This window comes from Hyla sarda, chromosome 2 (assembly GCF_029499605.1).
Source record: "Hyla sarda isolate aHylSar1 chromosome 2, aHylSar1.hap1, whole genome shotgun sequence".
Lineage (NCBI taxonomy): Eukaryota > Metazoa > Chordata > Amphibia > Anura > Hylidae > Hyla > Hyla sarda.
The window spans coordinates 185,345,321-185,368,045 of NC_079190.1; the positions used below are offsets into that span (position 1 = coordinate 185,345,321).

General features: G+C 40.6%; 1 protein-coding gene across 1 annotated transcript in view; it reads left to right on the forward strand.

The window, feature by feature from the left end:
- The window catches only part of GABRB3 (gamma-aminobutyric acid type A receptor subunit beta3), a 216,110-nt gene that overhangs the window by 141,665 nt on the left and 51,720 nt on the right, over positions 1-22,725 (forward strand). Inside the window, exons 5-6 of the mRNA XM_056555900.1 lie at positions 12,953-13,035; positions 15,845-15,982. Coding sequence (XP_056411875.1) covers positions 12,953-13,035; positions 15,845-15,982 — 221 coding nt within the window. The remainder of the gene's footprint in view (positions 1-12,952; positions 13,036-15,844; positions 15,983-22,725) is intronic.

Consider the following 22,725-nt stretch of genomic DNA (forward strand, 5'->3'; position numbering starts at 1 on the left):
GAGACACAATATAGGTGTTGATGAACTACAACCCCCAGGAGACTACTGAGATACAATATAGGTGTTGATGAACTACAACCCCCAGGAGACTACTAAGATACAATATAGGTGTTGGTGAACTACAACTCCCAGGAGACTACTGAGATACAATAGAGGTGTTGGTGAACTACAACCCCCAGGAGACTACTGAGATACAATAGAGGTGTTGGTGAACTACAACTCCCAGGAGACAACTGAGATACAATATAGGTGTTGGTGAACTATAACTCCCAGGAGACTACTAAGATACAATATAGGTGTTGGTGAACTACAACTCCCAGGAGACTACTGAGATACAATATAGGTGTTGGTGAACTTCAACTCCAAGGAGACTTCTGAGATACAATATAGGTGTTGGCACTCCTGAATGACACTTGCTGGGAGTTGTAGTCCCTGTTATGTGTGTGTATGCCAGTGTTTCCCAACCAGGGTGCCTCCAGATGTTGCAAAACTACTACTCCCAGCATTCCCTGGTTGGGAAACACTGGCATACACACACATAACAGGGACTACAACTCCCAGCATGTGTCATTCAGAAGTGCCCCCCCACACACATAGAATTCATCCCCAGTATGATATTTATTCCCCTGCAGTCTGTGTCTCCTTCACACAGAAATCCTCAGCCCCGTGCAGTGCAGTCTGTCCTCCTCACACATCATTATGGAGGTGAAGGAGCTCTGCACAGACATCTCTCTCCCCTCCCCCGCTCTGTGTTTTCCCCGTGCAAACTTGCAGCCTCCCCGTGGTAGATGAGGTCCTGGGGAGACAGAGCAGGGGGAGGGGATGGAGCTATGTACGTGGGATGAAGCTGTGTTCCGAGCTGTGTGCGGGGGATGGAGCTGTGTTCCGAGCTGTGTGCGGGGGATGGAGCTGTGTACAGAGCTGTATACGTCCTCGCTCTCCCCCTGCTTCTTGTGTAATGTAAGAGCGGGGGATGTGAAGTGAGATTCCCAAACCCAAGGGACGTGGCTTATGTCCTGCAGAAGTGCAATCGCAGCCTCTGCCCTCGCTCCTCCCCGCTTTAGCTTCGGAAAACTTCGCAGGGGGAGTGAAGCTATCCCCCAGCGCATTATGGGCATTTGTGACGTAGCGTCGACCAAGGTGGCGGCTCCATAGAGAATAATTGGTCGACGCTACGTGTGTTAGGGGACCAGGAGATGACTTCCGGTGGCGGCATAGCGGAGAAACAGGACCAGCCAGGTAATGGATCCCATTTAGAAACTTATATAGCTTGTGTTATTATTACATTTGGGCCCTAATTTGCTAGCGCTGCAGTTGTCCTTTAAGAAAAATAGTGTGTTTTAGTACAGTACATTTTTTCTCATTTCAAGTCATTCTTTACTCATTTGATTTTTATTTTTTTTTTAATAATGTGAAAACGCCACTTACAAAACAAAACTTATGGAGGACACCAAAAAAAATTGTAGGTATACTTAAATGGGCACTGTCAGATAGAAAAACGTTTGATATGTTGTAAAGCATGCAAAAGCAATAGGTTTTGCACTTGCATTTATTAGAAATTTTTCAGTATTTCATACTGAAAAAGCCGGTCAGAGAACTGCCTCCCCTGCCTCCTGGGATACATTCCAGTCCTGCTGTGTACACTTCATGATTGACAGCAAGCTGCTCCGCTCCTTTCAGCTCCACCACTTCTTGTATTTACTTGTTTGCCATGTGAAGAGAAGGGGAGGGGGAGGGGGGAGGAACACTCTGCAGCTGGGCTATCACTGACTTTCTGCTCATGTGAAGAGAAGGGGGAGAGGGGCAGAAACACACTGCAGCTGGTGAATAGAGGATTTATTTGTTTAAAAAGTAAGTGCCCCTGCATGTATGTGTATGTGTGTGTGTGGATATATGTGTATGTGTGTATATCAGTGAATATATGAAGTGTGTGTGATACAGAGTGACTACAATCATATGCCTCCAGCTGTTGCAAAACTACAACTCAAAAGGATGTGTGGGCATTCTGGGAGCTGTAGTTTTGCAAAAGCTGTAGTCACACAGCTTGTGTATGTGTGTGTATAGCATAAAACCAGAAAGGAAAGGGTTACTGCTCCTAGAGCACAGAGAGGGAGGAGGAGTTGTTATCACAGAAAGGGACCCGCCCCCTGCCTGTAAATGAAAAGTACTTTTACTTTGCAATCACTCCAAGTAAATAAAGGGAATTCTAAGATAAGTATTGGGAATAGGCACATAAAGATTATGTGATCGTGATCAGGATGAGATACTGAGCAACATATACCAGTTTTTTTTTTTTTTTGTGATCTGACAGGTACACTTTAACCCCTTAAGGACGCCGCCTGTTTTTGCCTTAATGACCAAGCCCAATTTTTCAAATCTGGCATGTGTCCCTTTAAGTGGTAATACTTCTGACATGCTTTTACTTAGCAATGTGATTCTGAGATAGTTTTTTGTGACATATTGAACTTTATATTAGTGGTAAATCTTTGTTGATTCATTCAGCATTTTTTGTGAAAAACTCCAAAATATTATAAAAAAGCAGAAAATTTCTGGCATTTTTTAAAATAATTTTTTATGGCATTCACTGTATGGTAAAAATTATCTAATTTTCTTCTCTTGGTCAATATGATTATAGCAAAACCCAATTCATACAGCTTTTTAATGTTCTTTTTCCTTTTTTCAACAAAATTATTTCCCCCCCTTTTTGTAGTCATGTTCTGACAGCCATAACATTTTTTTCTGTCCAACCACATTGTGTGAGGGCTTATTTTTTGCAGGATAAGCTGTATTTATTGGTACCATTTTTGTGATGCATGCTACCTTTTGATCTTTTTTATTCCACGTTTTGGACCAAAATTTTGCTTTTTTAATTTTTTTTTTACGATGTTTACGATGGGCTTTTTTTTTGGGGGGGGAGGGTGTGATAATGGGGGGGTGATAAAATAGAGTTTTATTAGGAAAGGGGCATTTGTTTTAATTTTTTTACACTTTATTAATTTATTTAAAAATCTTGAATTTTTTTAATTTTCACTTTTTATAGGTTATACTATGCTGCAGTATATCTGTACTGCAGCACAGTATAACTGTCAGTACTACACTGACATACAGCCTGTGTAATCCAGCCTATAGCTGGACCTCACAGGCTACTGTACTAGGCAGACAGAATGCCATCAGCTGGCAGCTGGCTTCCTTCTGCCATAGCAACCAACGGGATCCCGCAATAGCATTGCGGTATTGACATTGGTGAATAGTGGAGCCCCCCCCCCCCCCCTGTCAACCCCATAGATTCCGAGATCAGGACTGATCACTGCATCTATGGGGTTGATGCTGCCAAGACCAGCGTGATCCCAGTCTCTGCAGCTGTGGCAGGATCCCGGCTGTGGTTGACAGCCGGGTCCCGCCGGCGATCTCCCGCAGTGTACAACAGAGCAAGATATCGCCAGGACCTTTGCATGCATCCAGTTGCACTAACTAGCTAGCAACTGGGAAGTATGCATACTTCCTAGGGCAGGAAGGGGTTAAAGGGGTACTCCTCCCCTAGACATCTTATCACCTATCCAAAGGGTGGGGGATGACATGTCTGATTGCGTTCATGAACATAGAAGCCTGTCTATGGGAGGGGGCGTGCTGGCTAGTCACGCCGCCCTCCCATAGACATGTATGGAGGGGGCGTGACAGCAGTGGTCGCAAGTCACAAGGCACAAAGCATAGTTCGCTCCGTGCATTGGATTACGGGGTGCCGTGCTGGATATCGCGGGGGTCCAGCATAGGGGATAAAATGTCTAGGGGTGGAGTACCCCATTAATGACTTGGCATCTGCCTGCAAAACAAAAAATCTATGTATTTTTTGCAAGGGGTCTTTGTGAAATCATCCTAAAGGGCATTAATAAAAGGGGATCATTTATGAATCCATATTACCCGAATATAAGCCAATCTATACCAGTATTTTTTGTATTTTGTGGCAAATGGATTTTGGAATTCAAAATATGTATGAAAAGCCTTTGCAACATTTTTCACTTGTGTTGGGAAAAGGTTGGTCTAGCCTGCCCTTGAGGCTGCATGCAGTGCAAAGGATTTACATTAGCTTGTTTATTTAAAGGGGTGATACAGTGAAAATAATCTTATCTAATATTCACAGGATAGAGCATACATTGACTATGCCCCCCCCCCCCCCCTCTGGAACAGGACCACAGCTTTCAGTGAGAGCATGTGCTGTAGACGCCATGGGGGAGCTTTACCGAAACCTGTATAGAGAAAAAGTTGTGCAGTTGCCCATAGCAACCAGTCAAATCGCTTCTTTCATTTTTCACAGGCCTTTTAAAAAAATGAAAGAAGCAATCTGATTGGTTGCAATGACAACTTTTCCTCTGGACAGCTTTTCATAAATCTCCCCCTATGTGTCTGTGTGCAGCCACTTTTTTTTATGTGTGTGTGTTTTAATCAAAATGGCGCACAGGTTTTGATAAATTTTGCGCAATGAAAAATCACCTCAGAATTTGCTGTAGGATGTTATTTTCTAAGACAAGACAGAGGTAGTGTGAATTTGCATTGTTTTTTTTTTCTTTTTAACGTTTGCGCATTATTTTTGCGCCTTTTAAAAAAAGACAATTAATAAATCTCGTCCACTGCAAAGTCAAGAAAAAAGCACTGTATTTCACAGTCACTTTTGCCAAAGTTGTCTATTTTGCAAATGTGCAAGATTTTTTGCATAAAAATGTTGTGCCAAATTTCAGCCAATAAAATGTAAAGGCAATGATAAATTCCCCTGAAGTGCTCCATTTATTTGGAAATGCCTGAGTTCATCAGTATGAGCTGTATGAGGAACATATATAATTTTCATTGATACGTTTTCTGAGTTCATGTAACTTTTTGATAATTTTTTATTTCACATTTATTGTAGCAGGAATGTTTTTTATGCTGTTCCATAAGTGGTATAATAACATGATAAGCTTGTCATGTGGTTGATATGATCATAGGGATATAGCTTTTTTTTTCCATGCTAACACCTTTTGCACAATTGGACATCTAAAAAAAAAATGTGTTGCTGTATTTAAAGACTCATCATTTTATTTTGTATTTTCTGTGTTGGGTGAGGGCATGTTTTTGTGAAATGATTTGTGGATTTTATTGTAAAAAATTTGAAGCATATAAATCTGGCATCATATCTAATAGTTTTTTTTGTTTGTTTGTTTTTTTTTTGTTTGTTTTTTTCTTACAATATTTGCCTCATTACAGAAGTGGCAATAAAAAGTATGCATCATTTTTATTATTGTCCATATCCTCATAAAACATAGATTTAGTAATCTACATAACACACTGCAATGCTTATAAGTACAACTGGCATTCTATTATGCGCTACTTTCATAAGGCCTCCACTGCCATGTAAACATGCATAGAGCTTACACCAATAAGGGCTTATACCATGGTAGAGAGTTAATGAATATTGAAAATTGAAAATAATGAAAATTAATAAAATAGAGTTATAAATATATTGTCATCAATTTGCTGTGATTATGAAGAAATTAAAAGATTAACACCTTTGGGTATGTTTGAGAAAAGCTCCAATCTTATTAAGCACTTATGAAGTGCCAATAAATGCCCATTGTCTTTTAAACCTATGTGTGATGATTGGTTCTGCCAGAACCCATAGGGTTAATTATTTGTAGCTCTGTTGTTTGTTTTGGTTACTGGGATGATGCCTCTATGCTCCTGGGTGTGGTTTAGCTTGCTGAGTCAATAAGAATCTTCCTGGTTGCATCTCAGGCATATATAAGGAGGCCCATTTCAGTCATTCTTTGCTTGTGATAGTTCTTAGTAACTTACCTAGCTATCTCTGTGCTCATTCTGTTTGTTCTGGTTTTGTGACTTTTGGCTTGGCTTTGAATTCCCTTTGATATTCAGTTACTGTACGTCATGCCCTTCAGGTTTAGACTCGGCCCTCTGACTATGTATTTTTGTGGGTGCGTGTTTAGGTTTGTTTTCTTTTAGTCATGTACCTCCAGCCTTTCCCGAGCTTTTGTCAGTTTTGTAGTTTATTGTTTTGACTTTTTGACTGTCCCTCACTTATTTAGGAAGGGATTGTCACGGTGATTATGGACCTGTCCTCTAGGGCAGGGATGTAAGTAGGCAGGGACAAGGGAGTGGGCGAGAATAGTGTGCACTCCTTCTCTGCCCAGACGTGACACTATGGCAAATCCATTTATCTATATTTAGGTCAGTAAATCTACAAACTTTCCCAGCTGAGCTGACTCTGCATCTGTTTGGTTGCTATGGACAACTCAGAAACTTTTCCTCTGGACAGGTTTTGATAAATCTCCCCCATAATGCACAGAAAGGGACCCATATTTGGCTTGAACATTTAAAGCAGTCAAAGTAACACATGTCTTTGTTCCAGAGCTGAACTGGCTTACCAATTTTTTCAGGCTGGCAGGCTGTTCTGTGGTCCAGCAGGGGCCGGCCTGACTTCCAAGCATAATGCTTGGCCATCCAGTGCTGCCAGCCCTACCTGCAGGCTGGCTCACAGCTGGCCACCTAGCTGTTTTGTGGCAAGGCCGCCTACTAACACACAAGATATTACATGACATTAGTATGATGACCTTATGCATGGCGGCAGTACAAACAAATAAAATCCTCTGTGCAGAATTAATGGCGGGCCGGGGAGATTATAGCTATTAGCTCTGTTATCTCTGTGTGTCAGAGCTACAAGCTCTATGCTCCAGGACCTGTTTGAGGCCACACAACACAAGTCATGGCTGGAAAATGCTATAAGGGCCTGGGATGGAGAAGGGAACAACTCAAATCAGAGAAAACTATTGATAAATAGATACATTTGCTATTTAAGGCAACTGTCACCTCTGTTTGAGGTATGGAGGTGTAGGCACCTCCAGTTATGGCACAGGGAGATGAAACAGACCATACCTTTGTATCCTTTCCCTGTAGCTTGTAAACTTATATCTGCAGCCATTTTGTATTTCAGCTAAATAGTTGGAGGAACCAGCCAGATAGCAGTGATATGTGGGGAGGAAGCAGGGATGAGGCGGGGAAGAGGTGAGGAGGAGGTGGCATGTCACTGCTACTGGCACTTTGGGCAAAATACAAAACAGCTGTGTATATACAAAATGTATAACCAATCCTCAAGGATTCTACCCCAAAAGGTACATAATGATATTTGAATAAAATGTCATAGGATGCTTTAGTTGAAATTTTTATTCAATACATATATAAAATTGTATATATAAAATAGTATATTGCACTATATATCCTCTGGCATAACATATAACAGGATGAAGAAAACCACTGGGCCCAAGTGGTGACACACCCCCCATATATAAAGATCAAAAATATGTAAAATAATGTCCAGCACTCTGGTGACCTTATTATGTGTGTGAGGTCTAATCGAAAAAATTCCGGTCTGATAGATTATTAATAGCCTGTAACAATTATTACAAGTCCTTTGATGAGCAATGTTACAGTCTTTGCAAATGATATTGTAGCAAATAATATATCATTGCTGTTGTAACTTATAGCTGGTTAATAAAGTTACTTAATTGAGCTCAAACAGATATTGCTGCTGGTAGTGTAGCTCACCCGCTCCTGTGGGACTCTGCGTACGATGTCCTCTATGATATGCCTCGTGCGGAGGCGTTGGCAGAAGGTATCTCTGCTGGCAGAGCGGATGCCTTCGTGGGTGCGCTTGGCAGAGCGTCTCCCCTGACATCCGCACTGCTGTTAACGAAGGGGGTACCGATGGATGGTATGGCGTCCCTCGTGGTGTGATAATGGAGTCCTGGGCGGGTGAGCAAATGGAGCTCTCACAGCAGGATTTCGGCTCAGATTGTGGCAAGCATAGAGAAAGTCCGGAACGGATTTACAGCTGAAGTTATACCGGTCTCAGTCTTTTCCAGGTGAATGTCCTAGACGCGTTTCAGAGTTCTATTGCAGGTAGCGCATAACCCTTTCTTCAGTAGGAATTAAAAGCAAATATATGTCGTGGGACATATATTTGCTTTTAATTCCTACTAAAGAAAGGGTCGTGGGCTACCTGCAATAGAACCCTGAAACGCGTCTAGGACATTCATATAATATCACACTCATATACAAAGTGTGAATCTGGCACCAGTACCTGGAAAAGATTGAGACCGGTATAACTTCAGCTCTAAATCCGACTTTCACTATGCTTGCCACGATCTGAGCCGAAATCCTGCTGTGAGAGCTCCATTTGCTCACCCGCCCAGGACTCCATCATCACACCACGAGGGACGCCATACCATCCAGCGGTACCCCCTTCGTTAACAGCAGTGCGGAGGTCAGGGGAGACGCTCTGCCAAGCGCACCCACAAAGGCATCCGCTCTGCCAGCAGAGATACCTTCTGCAAACGCCTCCGCACGAGGCATATCATAGAGGACACCGTACGCAGAGTCCCACAGGAGTGGGTGAGCTACACTACCAGCAGCAATATCTGTTTGAGCTCAATTAAATAACTTTATTAACCAGCTATAAGTTACAACAGCAATGATATATTATTTGCTACAATATCATTTGCAAAGACTGTAACATCGCTCATCAAAGGACTTGTAATAATTGTTACAGACTGTTAACAATCTATCAGACCGGAATTTTTTCAATTAGACCTCACACACATAATAAGGTCACCAGAGTGCTGGACATTATTTTACATATTTTTGATCTTTATATATAGGGGGTGTGTCACCACTTGGGCCCAGTGGTTTTCTTCATCCTGTTATATTTTATGCCAGAGGATATATAGTGCAATATACTATTTTATATATACAATTTTATATATGTTTTAAATAAAAATTGTTAACTAAAGCATCCTATGACATTTTATTCAAATATCATTATGTACCTTTTGGGGTAGAATCCTTGAGGATTGGTTATACATTTTGTATATTATTTTTTCAAAATTCCGGCGGTTGGGTTTCGGCATATAACCAATTATATCCTCGGATTGTGTTTTGTGAGCTGCACACATTCCTATATTTTTAGCTGTGTATATAAATTTACAAGCTATGAACAAAGGATACAAAGATATGGTCTGTTTTATCTCCCTATGCCCTTCCTGTTGGTGTCTTCACCTCCATACCTCGTGACAGATGCACTTTAATATACATGGTTATTGACAGCAAGACACAAGTGTTTTTTTTTTTCAAAAATCAAGAGATCAAAGTCTTTTGGATTCTAATGAAATGTGGAAGACAGATGGCAGTAGCATCTGTCTAGTGAAGTTCAATTGTCATGTCATTTTTAACAAGGCAACCATAAAGTCTCTTTCAGTAGTGTTAGGCTTCCCTCACCCATTTTTTTTATGCTAATAATTGTCTTTTTGTTCATTTTTAACATACATTTTTCAGGTGTGTTTAAGTCATATAGTAAAGCCTATGAAAAACATAAAAAAAAAAGCCATACCTGGACCAAGAAAAAAAACCAAAACATAGAGTTAAAGGGGTACTCCGGTGCTTAGACATCTTATCCCCTATCCAAAGGATAGGGCATAAGATGCCTGATCGCGGGAGTTCTGCCGCTGGGGACTCACGTGATCTTGCATGTGGCACCCCATTTATAATCAGTCCGCTCCGGGTCTGATTACCGGCGACCACAGGGCCGACGGCGTGTGATATCACGCCTCCACCCCCGTGTGACGTCACGCTCCACCCTTCAATGCAAGCCTATGGGAGGGGGCGTGATTGCTGTCACGCCCCCTCCCATAGGCTTGCAGTGAGGGGCGCAGCGTGACGTCACACGGTGGCGGAGGCGTGACGTCACATGCCGTCGGCCCTGTGGTCACCGGTAATCAGACCCGGAACGAACACACCAATTATAAACGGGGTGCCGCGTGCAAGATCACTGGGGTTCCCAGCGGCGGGACTCCCGCGATCAGGCATCTTATCACCTATCCCTTGGATAGGGGATAAGATGTCTAAGCACCAGAATACCCCTTTAAAATAACATCAGCCACATGGCAGAAAGGAGAAGGAAGAAGAATCATGTGACATCAAAGAATCCTATAATGTCTTTCAAACCACTCTCCAAGCCAATCAGGAGACAGTATAGGGTGATGTTATAGCCACTATAAAAAGCTAATGCACATAGTTTTAGCAGCCATTTTAGAGATAGCAGGTGTTAGGTGAAGATCTCTGTGAGGGACACTAAGCAGTGTACAACACAGATAGGAGAGGGATCACACATATATAATAATTATAGCAAAGAAGCACCACAGAGAGCATTCTGCATCTGTTCTGTTAGTGTAAAATATATTTTTATTGGAAGTTAAGTGTGGTATCCCGGTACTGGACCTGGTCCCGTACCTTAGTCGTGGGTCCCCATAGTCAGAGTTCCTCCATGCTGATAGGGCTCTCTTAGTGGATTAACCTCTAGTCTCCTCCTAATGTCATAAAAATGTATATATTTAATATATTTTATTATATTGTAATTAATGTTCAGGACCTTAGGTCATGTGATATTTAATAACTCTGTTATGCTAAGGTTAAGGACCTTTGGGTCATGTGATAGGTCATGTGATGTACCATAATGCTTTGTACTAGGACTGACAGGTTTGGGGAACCAATAAGCTTTGATCCTGCCCCTTCTGTATATAAGGGTGCTGTATCCAATAATCTCTCTCTTAGTTCCTGGTTACAAAACAAGCAACATCTCTCTTAGTTCCAAATTACCAGAATGAGCAGATCTGTCATTGCAGTGACAAGACAATCTAGGCCTGAAGCCTTCCACTTCAGCCGCATGCTAAACCGTGAGTTAATCCAACTCCATCCTACCAAATTTTACGTGACTACTGAACCTAAACATATCCCTAAATTCAGTGTAACAGTGTACAAAAGGAATCAAAGATTATTTCCTACAAACTCCCAGCCAACCTGTGAGGAGCCAAAATCCCGGTCCTCTTGTAAAGACTGTTGTTACTTGCATTCTGCATAAAATCTGCAGTAAAGTTATTTCAAGTTTATTACAATTCCGGCTGTCAACAATCCTTTATTCCTCCCTATCGCTCTTGGGACGGGCGGTGGTAGGACATATATAGCTAGAGGAAGCCCACACCCTGGCGTCACGACAATCAAGAGTTAAACACAGACATCTTATCTCCAATCCAAATGATAGGGGATAAGATGTTTGATCACAGGGGTTCAACGGCTGGGGCCCGCCGCGATCTCGGCTGCGGCACCCCAGACATCCGGTGCACGGAGCTAACTTTTGCCGCATGACTGACGACACGTAGCGGAGGCTCGTGATGACATGGCCACGCCCCATCCCATAGACTTGCATTCAGGAAGCTGTGACGTCACGAGCACTGCACCCAATGCTCTAAACGAACGCCGGGTGCAGCAGGGAGATCGCAGGGTCCCCAGCAGAGGGACCTCGCGATCAAACATCTTATCCCCTATCCTTTGGATAGGGGATGAGATGTCTAGGGGCAGAGTACCCTGTTAAGGCTTAATGCTTACTGTAGAACCATATACATAAGCAAATAGACCCTCCACATGTCCATGTACAACTTTATGGAGCTTGTATTGACCTATAATGTAGAAATATGCATTAGGCTTTAACATACTGCATTTTGTTCCATATTGGCAAAATATTCACAATAGTGATCAAGGCATGTATATGTGGTTTTTCTTTTACTAACTTTTTTAATTGCCCATAGCAACAATTCTCATGTCATATTTGCCCTGTAATAGGTTGCTATAGTTGTGATTAATGAAGCTCATTATTGCTACTTCTAGGGTATGAGAATATGTACCGGAAAGTAGGCTAAATGATGGCCGTTAAACTCGAAAATAAAAGAGAGTTTGAAGGCCGTTCTCGACGGGGCGCAACGGCAGTGTGAAAGTAGCCTTACACAGATTTTCCACAGAAAATTCTGGAGGAATTCAGCATAGACATTGCACCATGTGAACATACCCTTAAGCCACAACAGCAAATCCTTATCAATTTAGTAGGAAATTGCTGCTGGAGATTTAGTTGCAGAAGTGCTGTAGATTATCTATGATGAAAAATGCACAGCATTTCTGCAGTGTGTGACTATACCCTAAATCCAAGTTCACGTGGCCGAATTGCATTGCTGTCTAGGGAGAGCAGTCCTAGCATTGATTATTTTCAAGCGGTCCTAGCGTTGGCATGGTTCAGCTGGTGCCCCTCATTTGCAGAATGTCTGCCCATATTTTACGGATGGACATTCGGCAAATATTCCGCCTTGTGAACATAGCCTCAGGGTCCTTGCACAGGTCAGAATTTCCTAGTGAAATCCAGCTTAAAAATTCAGCTACAAAATTCTGCTTCATGAAGTTAACATCATGGTGAATGGGATTTCCGCTGACCCATTCATGTGGCAGATTTTCCACAGTGGAATTTCTGCAATAGAATGAACTATGTTAGCAGAATCTGCTTGGAAATGCATAGCCCTCAATGGAGACAGCACATGTTCGAGCAGTCCTAGTGCGGACTGATGTGGGCTGCTGCTGCTGCTGCATACAGAATTTCCTTGCTGAATGAGGGTATGTTCAATGGCACTCTGGCAGACAATCCACTGCAAGAGTCCTATTGATTTCAATGGGATTCTGCAGCATTGTTTTAGATGTTTCTGGCACGAAAATTCAGATTCGGGGTTCGCAGAAAGAATGGTCAAGTCTATTCTTCCTGTGGAGTTTGCAAGGAAATGCATTGCCATCTATGAGTCGGTGCATTTCCTAGTAGTCCTAGCTGGTAAGTCTAGTTTGCAGAATGTCTGCATCTGTTTTGCGTGCGGACATTCCACACATTTAATGTCGGTGTGAACATAGCCTTCATATGCTGGATTCCACGTGGAAATTCCACTGTATAAATGAGTCCTTAGAAGAGAATCCAGATGTCTGATCATAAACATGTTGGATATTGACCAGTTCTTGATTTTTCTGAATCTCTTGTTTCTATTTCTTGCAGAATAACAACAACAGCTGCATGTATGATGGACTTACGGAGATATCCGCTGGATGAGCAGAACTGTACTCTTGAAATAGAGAGCTGTACGTATGAGTTTAGTAGGCTGTACTAAACATACATTATTATTGCCAGCATGGTTATAAAAGAATAATTAATTTCTTAGTATTTTCCACAGTGAAGTGTTAATAAGGTTGCCCATGTTGTCCTTATTAGCCATTGCTCGGGTGCATAACAGCAACACAAGAGAACTAATGGTCACATTTTAATCAGGTTCCATTTGAACAGAGAAAATAGTGAGATGCAATTTGCTTTCAATTTGTTTAAATATGCATGAGTGGCCATTCAGTCGTCCCCCCAGGGACCCTGGAAACCCCTCTTATTATCAATGCAAATTTGTCTTTGGAAGGAATTTCTGTGTTTAGTCTTTTGAAATATGGGGCGATACAGAAATGTCTTTGTTCAGTAATGAATAATAAAACACATAATAAAGTAATCTTTAGGAAACACATTTATTCACTAAGTCATGAATTAGTTTGTCAGGAGGATGTATATATCAAGCAGTAGAGGAAGTTGTGTGTATTGATAAATCTTGTCATCCATCACCTTTTCATGCTGGAGGCTCTGAATTGTCAGTGTTTAGTACTTTGACTCACATGCACTAGATACTTTATGAGCTATGGAATTTGATCAGTGATATCTTACTGTCAGTTTACTATTGGTTAAAATTGTTCAATGTGCAAATTTCAATTAAGACATTACATGACACTTCTGCACTTTATTATTTTTGTGACATCTATAACAACATGGGCTATAAAACTGTCACATTAGTTAAAGGAAAAGTCCTGTAGGAAAAAAAACCTATCCCCTATCCACAGGTCTGGGGCCCCCGCAATCCCCTGTATGGAGCCCTGGCTCTCCTCCACAGTGGCACGTCACAACACCCACAAGAAGCTCTATGGGAGAGCAAAAGATAGCTTAACGGCTCTCACATAGAGCCATATGGAGGGGGCGTGGAGGGGGCCCCAGCGCTTGGACACTTGTGAACTAAAACTTATCTTCAATCCAGTGACTAGGGGATAAGTTTTTTTCCCATGAGAAAAAAAATTAAGATTCACCAATTTGACTCCTTTCATCTATTGGCTTCCAAAAAATGAAGATCCAAATACCACATGTACCCAAAACTAGTTCCGCTAAAAGTGTAAAAAATGCAAGTTACTCATCAAGATTAGTTTTTTTTTGTCTAATTTACCTTCCTAAAAACGAAATAAAAAGTGATCAAAAAGCCATATCTACAAAATAAATAGTACAAGAAGAAAATGTCAACTCATCCTTCAAAAAACAAGCCCTCACACAACTTCATCACTTAAAAAACAATAATAAGGCTTGCACAATATGTAGACACACAAATGTTCTGGGGGTATTTATTATACTCTGTGCCTAGTGCAGATTAGTAAAAAATCCCATGTTTTTGCACAAACCACACTGTGTTCACAGCGTGGGTGGGCCTTACAACAGAAGGGCATGGTTTTGAGAGAATAGGGCACAGTCCCTTAATATTAGGTGTACAAAATATCCCAAATCTACTAGGTGCTTCTTCATGTCTGAGGCTTGCATGTAAGTCACATAGTGCAGAAGGGCCACATATGAGACCTTCCTAAATACTTCAGAACAAGTCAACACCAGAAAAAATGGATATAATTGAAATGTCTGCAAAAAAAAAAAAATGAATCTGCCTCCGCTGTGCTTTAAGGCTGGCTTCACATATGTGCGGTGTCCGGCACAGTTTCCCTCCTGCATGCACCGAAGGGAAACTGATGCTAGAACTGATCCCTTTCATTTGAATGGGACCGTTCACAATCATCCAGCGTCTCAATTTTGACACTGGATGGTTGGAAACATCGGAGCGCACCAGACAGGGGAGCGCAGCCTGCTACTTTCCCTTGTCTGTTGCCCAGAAAAAATGGATGCAGAATACCATACAACTGATGACAAGTTGTCATCAGTTGTGGCATCAGTTGCATCAAGATTTAGGCTGAGGTCACCTATGCATTGTCACTTTAAAAAATACATTTTGACATGTTTAAGAGACATGTCAAAAGTTTTGACCAGTTGGCTTCTGAGTGTTTAGCCTCCAACCGATCACTAGAATGAGCCAGGTGAAGAGCATGCTAAGTGATGCAGACTTACAGTGTGAGGCTATGAGATTGTCTCGTCAGCCACGCTTTCTTCCTGTCTGTTCTAACAATCGGTTGGATCTAAACATTGAGACCCGGACCGATCAAAACTTTGGCTTTTAAAAAACTTTAAAACAATGACAGGTGCTGCTTCTCATGTACACACGCATGACAGCCTGTCTTGAAAAGTCAAGGGAAACACTAGGTACACTATCTTTCTTACAAGCAGGGAATTTCAGATTTAGAAAAATGTAATTTTTCACATAATGTTTGCTTTTTTCATAAACAGTTCTAAATTTATTGACCAACATTTGCCACAAACCTAAAGTACAATATTTCATGAAAAAATAATTTCAGAGTCACTTGGACAAATAAAAACATCCCAAAGTTACCATGTAAAAAGATACGTTAGTTTGGTCATTAATGCCACATTTTTTAATATGCAAAATGTCTGTTATATTTTCAGGAATATTTTCTATCTGTCATGTGTGTAAAATACAGCCTCTATACTTGAATATACATACATGTCTCTATATGCATGCATTTTTTACTGTGATACTGTATATGTTTAATTGTAGCACCCCCTGTAGACATGGTCCCTTAAATAAAACAAAGCATGCCGCGTCTTCTTTGTTTTTTATAAGCACATTTTCTTGTTCAATGAACTTATAAAACCTAATATAAAATGTAAAAAAATATATATATTTCTTATTTATAGATGGCTATACTACCGATGACATCGAATTTTACTGGAGAGGTGGAGAAAAAGCGGTAACCGGGGTTGAGAGAATAGAGCTCCCTCAGTTTTCCATAATGGATCACAAGTTAGTGTCCAAGAATGTTGTGTTTGCTACAGGTAAGTTAAATATGGGTATTTCTCTGTTTCTGTACATTTTATTTTCATGTACAATATCTAGCATTTTTGAGTTTTTGACTCATATGTTTATTTAACACTGTAAACTTATTTTGAAACCTTTTATTGTTGTAATAGTCACATGGATTGCTCAATATTCCCAAAGCAACAGGCTCCGTTACTAAATATTTTTAAACAGTGACTCATTCTAACAAACCTTCCCACACAGTGCACAGGTTTTCCGTTGTTTCATATTGTACCTGCTGAACTCTAGCATTCAGTTTTTCTCAAACAAAACACACTATAATTGCAAAAAAATCCACGCTTTATGTAATGGTAAAGATTTTACCATACTAACATATCTGCTAAAGAAGTAAAAAATGACTGCACTGCCCTAAGAGGGGTTTCACACACACACACACAGGCCCTCACTTACTAAGCTAAAACCGACTAGTTTTTGTCGAGTTATTTTGTGGCATAGGGCCCTCATTTACTATTGTAAAACCGACTTGTTTTGCAGGTTGTGCACCAAATTCTGGCGTATTGCACCGCAAATTGTTTCTGCGGCAGAATTTGCGCCAGAATTTAAAAAACCCAACCAACTATCCATTTTGCTTAGAAAACCTGAAAAAGGGGCATGACTGCTGGAAAAAGGGGCATGGCTACCGAAAAGGGGGTATGTCCCTGACATTTTCAAAAAATCTCAACATATTTACTGAGGTTTCCACTGAAAATGTGGTGGATTTGAACTCTAAAAAAAAAACCACAGCAAAATTTAGGGAAACATTAGTAAATTCCATGAAAAAATACTTGTGGTGAAACAAAAACCACAAAGAAAACAACACTCCATTCTTAGTAAATCAGGGCCAGTGTCTGCGACATGTCTGCGCCATGAAAATCTGACAAAACTGACATTGCATTGTGAAAAGCTGAAAAAGGGTCATGGTCTGATGCAAAGGGGGTGCGGTTGATCCAAAAAAGGGGTTTCACAACCCAGACCTTTTTACTATTGAATTTGCAGTAAATCCTGTGAATAAATGGCTGGAAATTTCCCCCTACAAAAAGTTGGTCAAAAAATTTTCCTGAATCCTCTGTGAATCCCCATAGTAAATAGAGAGGAAACCTACGAGTCGGAAACAATATTTTACACTAGTAAAAACCCAACACTCTTAGTAAAAGAAGGCCACTGTGTTTTTGAAAAATGCACTACTATTTTAGTTTTTTTAGTTTTTCATTAAATTCTTTGGGCCAAAGCCAGAAGTGTATTCACATGGAATGGGAAATACAAAGTAAGGACTTATACTTCTCCTTCCTCATTGATCCACTTCTACCTTTGGCTCACAAAACTGCAGTGGCAGCTTTACAAAAACACAAGCTTTACCTTCATCTCAACATTTACAGAATATAGGTTACATTTTAGGGAAACCAGTTTTCACTGTGATTCTTACTACAAACATTCATATTAGTTTAGGATATGACCAAGTATCAGTGCCCTACTTGTGTTCAGTTCCATGGACATATACTGTATATTTCTATAACATTATAATGGTGCACAAATACAAACTTATATTTAACAATTACTTTTACCAATTTTTATCTAGCGTCTCCCCGCTTCCAAGGGCTTTTAATAATACATAACATTTGAAAATGTTGCATGTGAATGATGTGAATGGTGCCAGAATGGACTGCAGTGGAAGATATAACAGACACTACTTTATTAAATATTTACTGCCGTCCACGTAATGTCATTCAGATTCACATTATTTCTTTATAAATTATCCATGAGTTTAAAGCTGTAATTAACCCTTGAAGTTACTGATTAGAATCTAACCGAACTAATATATATATATATATATATATATATATATATATATATATATACTGAGCATAGCAATATTATAGAAGATTCAGCCATCTAAACTTGTTATATAAAAATAAAAAATAAAAAAAATAAAACAATCTGCTAGTCAACTAAACAAAAATTAAGCAACATTTTCATAAATTCCTTTTATCTCTAGTAACTGTTTGCTGGCCATCTGGGTTTTGTATATGCCACCAAATTGATGGTATTCGGTAAGGGTCCTATCACGTGGGGCTGTTCAGCCACGCAGGCCAACAACGCTCTATGTAATAGGGCCAGTTGAGAAACTAGCAAGCCAAAAGAGATTATAAAGTTGTTTAAAAGGCTATGTAAATGAGTGCCCATCTACAAGATTGGCACTTCTTTACCCAGTGGCACAGGCCATCCAATAATGCCTTAAAATGTTTATCCAATAACAGAGAGAGAGAGAGAGAGAATACCGCAGCATGCAGCATTTTTCTGTCAGGCACAAAGATGTCCCTTAAAAATCTAAATATTAGACATAAAATAGTACAATAAAATTGAATCCTATTTTATATTAGCATCAATATAAGACAACAACCCTGTGCTACCAGTTTTACAGTATTGCTTGATGTGGCCACAAAAAGAGATAACATCCCGTCTCATACAAGGAGAAGAGTTATCTTTTGGGCATTGTTTCCCTTTTAGGATAAATTGTTGATTGCAGTGGAACCTGGCAAAATAGATGATGTGAGTTTCTAGGTTATATAACAGAGAAAGAGAGAGAGGATTACTATTGTATCATAATGGCCTAAGGGAAAATAGAACCTTACTGTTTTCAGAGATAGCAATTAATCATGTGCTTCAATGGCTAGCTAAGGCCGGCAGTGCTAACCTTTTACAGCCATACATAGAGACAAGCTATAGCTACACTGAAATTGCTACATAAAATGTGCTTCTCCACTACTCTATCTTAGTTTTGTTGAAGATTCATGGAGTAAAGACTGAATCAGGTCATGCTGCACTTTATTTGAAGGGTTATTTTCAATTTTTTTTTTTACTCTGTGCTCAGACCTAATTCTTATTCTTTCCTAACCAAATAAGACACAATCATGATAAATGTATATGACATTTTAAAATTGAACACTGATTAAGTTTGAGATATAACTATAAAGTTAAATTATAAAATGTGTACCTGTCAGACTGACTTTAAGTTGTCAGTAAAGGATTAAGGAGTGTTGTCATCTGGCCTGGGATTACAACTGGGAGGAACATTGTGATAGGACACCTATCTGTTAGCTTCTATCAGCCAATTAGCATGTAGGATCATAGCAGCCACCAATGCTAATACCAAATGTCCTTTATAGGGTGCATTCATATCACAATTTTGCTATACGGTGGCAATATACATTTTCAATTTGAAAACTATATGCAACCGTATAGAAAAACTAATACATTGAGCTACCATACAAAAACTTACACAACTAGATGTATCCGGTTGTGTAAGTTTTTGTATGTGTATTTTCATGCACAAAACCGCAGTCCACCTCAGTTTTGTGCATGGTTCTGTACATTTTTTTTTTACATTTTACAACACACCCACCGGGGACTCCTGCAGTGCTGTGGTACTAATACTACTCCCTTCATGGAAAATACTTTTCCATGATAAGAGTAGTTGTTCCCCCCAGCTGCGGGAGTCTGCAGGCAGCTGGGAAGACAACATTAGCGCTTGTACTACTACACCCATCATGGAACAGAGTCTGTTCCATGTTGGGGGTAGTAGTACAGGGGCTGAGGGATTGATTATATGGGTTCTCAATTCTGAGACCCTCTGTGATCATAAGTTATTAACCAGGGGAGCGGACGGCATGCTCCCCTGCAATGTATTCAAATACCCTGCCGGGAGAAATGGGTGGCCGGCACCGAGTGGCCATTCACTGCTCTCAGCAGCGCAATCCCGCCTGCTTCCCCGGCAGGAGCAGTCACTCCTACTACTGCTCCCATCAAGTCTGTTCCATTATAGAAGCAGTCATGAAACATAGTATGAAGAATGAGAATATGAAATGCAGACTTTCAAAAATACATCGCTGGGGAGCGGAGCAGCACGGGATCCCACCCGCTCCCTGGTCAATTACTTATGATGGCAGCGGGTCTCAGAATTGAGACCCCATGTGATCAATCCCTCAGCCCCTGTACTACTACCCGCAACATGGAAAATACTCTGTTCCATGATGGGAGTAGTAGTACCAGCACTACTTTAGTTTCCCAAGCTGACTGCAGCCTCCTGCAGCCAGGGGAACTACTACTCCAATCATGGAAATGAGTTCCATGATAAGAGTAGTAGTACACCCGGCTGCAGGGGTCTGTGGGCAACTGTGGAATTACTTGTTCCCAGATATAAAACCGTATCCAGTTTTTATATTGCACAATTTTGCATACAGTTTTGTTTCTGAAAGATACATGTTCCTTAAAAAAACCTCATTCAAAACAGTATGGCAAAATCGTGAAGTGAATGCACCCTAGCTGTATGACAGAAAAAATCATTTCTCTATAGGCCTTCAGTTAAAATTATTTTTTCTGGTACCACCTTTAGGATACATTGCGATGCCTGAGTGCATTCAGCGAAAGGCCCCGAGTGTGGCTGCTTGGAATGGCGGATTGCCATTGCGAGCAGGCCAGAGGGCTAGGCAAGGGGGGCTGGGTTTGTTTTCGGCAGCAGCAGGAGGCACAATATGGGTCGGGTCACCAGTAGATCTGCAGCATAAAATATGCTGCGGATCCGCTACGTGTGACCCTACCCTTTAAATGTGTTGGATGAGTTCTATTCCCTTCATATACTTGTACACATGCTATGTTATTCTCTCCAGCAGGCTGCTCTCCCTTTTCTTTTCCTCCTTTTCTTCTTGGTTCTGTCCTCCTGTCCATTGTCTGGTCTATAATGCCCCCCTGCTGTTATCGATAACATTGAGAATGACCGATGACCGACCCTAGAGTGACCCCTCTGCCTGTGCCCGTGTGTCCGCTCACAGCAGCAATCCACTGCAATGAGCACACAGAGGGATTTGAGCAACTTTAGTAAACTGCGCGCACATGCAGTTTGCTCACATACATCGCAGGTGCTCCTCTGCTCCCTGAGCTAGGCAGAGAGCAGCCATTTTGTCTGAGAGTAAGCTTGCTGCAGTTGCGCAGATCCCTCTGTGTGTGCTCATAGCAGTGGATTACTGCTACGAGCGGACACACTGGCACAGGAAGGGCTCTCACTCTAAGGTCGGTCATAGGTGGATCCACAACATAAAATACGCTGCAGATCAATTACGTGTGGCCCTACCCTTACACTTGCTCTTGTTTAAAATGATGCTAGATTTAGATAAGTGACATGGTTCTTTTTCAACACTCCACAGTCATTTCCTTTTTTAATATCAATAGGACACATATTTCCATGCCAAAAAATTCTGATTCTGTCTCCAAAGCAGTGTACATTTTTTAACCATATGAGCATGTCTCATGCACCAAGTATATCGCAGTTGCTCATGCTATTTTATACATTTAGTGCATATTTAGACACTTTTGTGTAACTTTCATTTTCAACAGAATTTTTGTATCTTAACTTATACTCATTTCCATTGGCTATTCGGGCATGCTGGCAGTTGTAGTTTAGCAACAACTGGAGGCAACCTGGTTTGAATAAATTGCCTCAGATACACAAATCTTGATGTGAACTTAGCCTTATAGTCTACTGTATCATGCCACATACATCAGGATACATACCATCTGGATCCTTGATTTACATTTTAATCTTTTTAGAACAGTGTTTCCTGGGCTAGATAGGCAACATTTAAAGGGGTTCTCCAATTTGGTTTAAAATAAATAATTAAATATTTACAGCCAACAGTGAATCATAAATAAGAGAGTGCGTAATGAGGGTATTCTCTCAGAATGGAGTGCAAACACCAGACTGGGTGAGGTAAGTATAGTGTAATTTTGTATTTTACACAAACGGCAGGCTGTAATTTATTTTTCATTTAAATTGGAGGACCCCTTTAAATTAGAGTTTAATTTATTCCTATACATTTCACCTGATATTTCTCACAGAGGGGGGAAATGCCTAATACATACTCTATAAGAGCCCTTGTGCACAATAAAAATTTCACTAGGAAGGGCCCTTAGGCAATGAATTCCTGTATTAAGATTTAGTACTTTTGAGATGGTGCTGAGTGTTTGTAGCTGAAACATACTGTATGCGCACTCGCTGGCCTCAGTGATCCCGATGTCAGCGTTCATGTGATCTCCTCACATGACTGCACTGTGGTCACATGTCTCACTCAGCTGAGCGATCACGGGACCTGCTGCAAACTCCCGATCTGTTGCACAGCAACCGGGACACTAAAAGTGCCACGGCAGTCAAACGCAAGGTGCCCAGAATAATATCACAGTGCGTGCAGCAAAACCAGCAATTGGAGAACCAGATAAATAAATATAATGTATAATGCCCTTCTTAAGATAACAGAGCAATGATAATACAGTATGTATGAAAATTTTGACCTAACACTAAATAACAAATACTGTCTGGATGACAAAGAAAATTAATCTGAACAAAAATTAAAATTGCATAATAAATAAACCCAAAAAAAATATAGAATAAAAAAATAAAAAATGATAATACAAACCAAATATATAATAAAATAATGATTCAGGACAGTAATGCCAGTAATGCAGGGAAACCTGCTAAGGATACCCCCTTTATTTTCTCTCAAGAAAGAGTCACAATACAAATTAAAGGGGTTTTCCAGGAAAAAAACTTTTCTTTTTAGATCAACTGGCTCCAGAAAGTTAAACAGATTTGTAAATTAATTCTATTAAAAAATCTAAATCCTTTCAATAGTTATCAGTTGCTGAAGTTGAGTTGCTCTTTTCTGTCTGACAA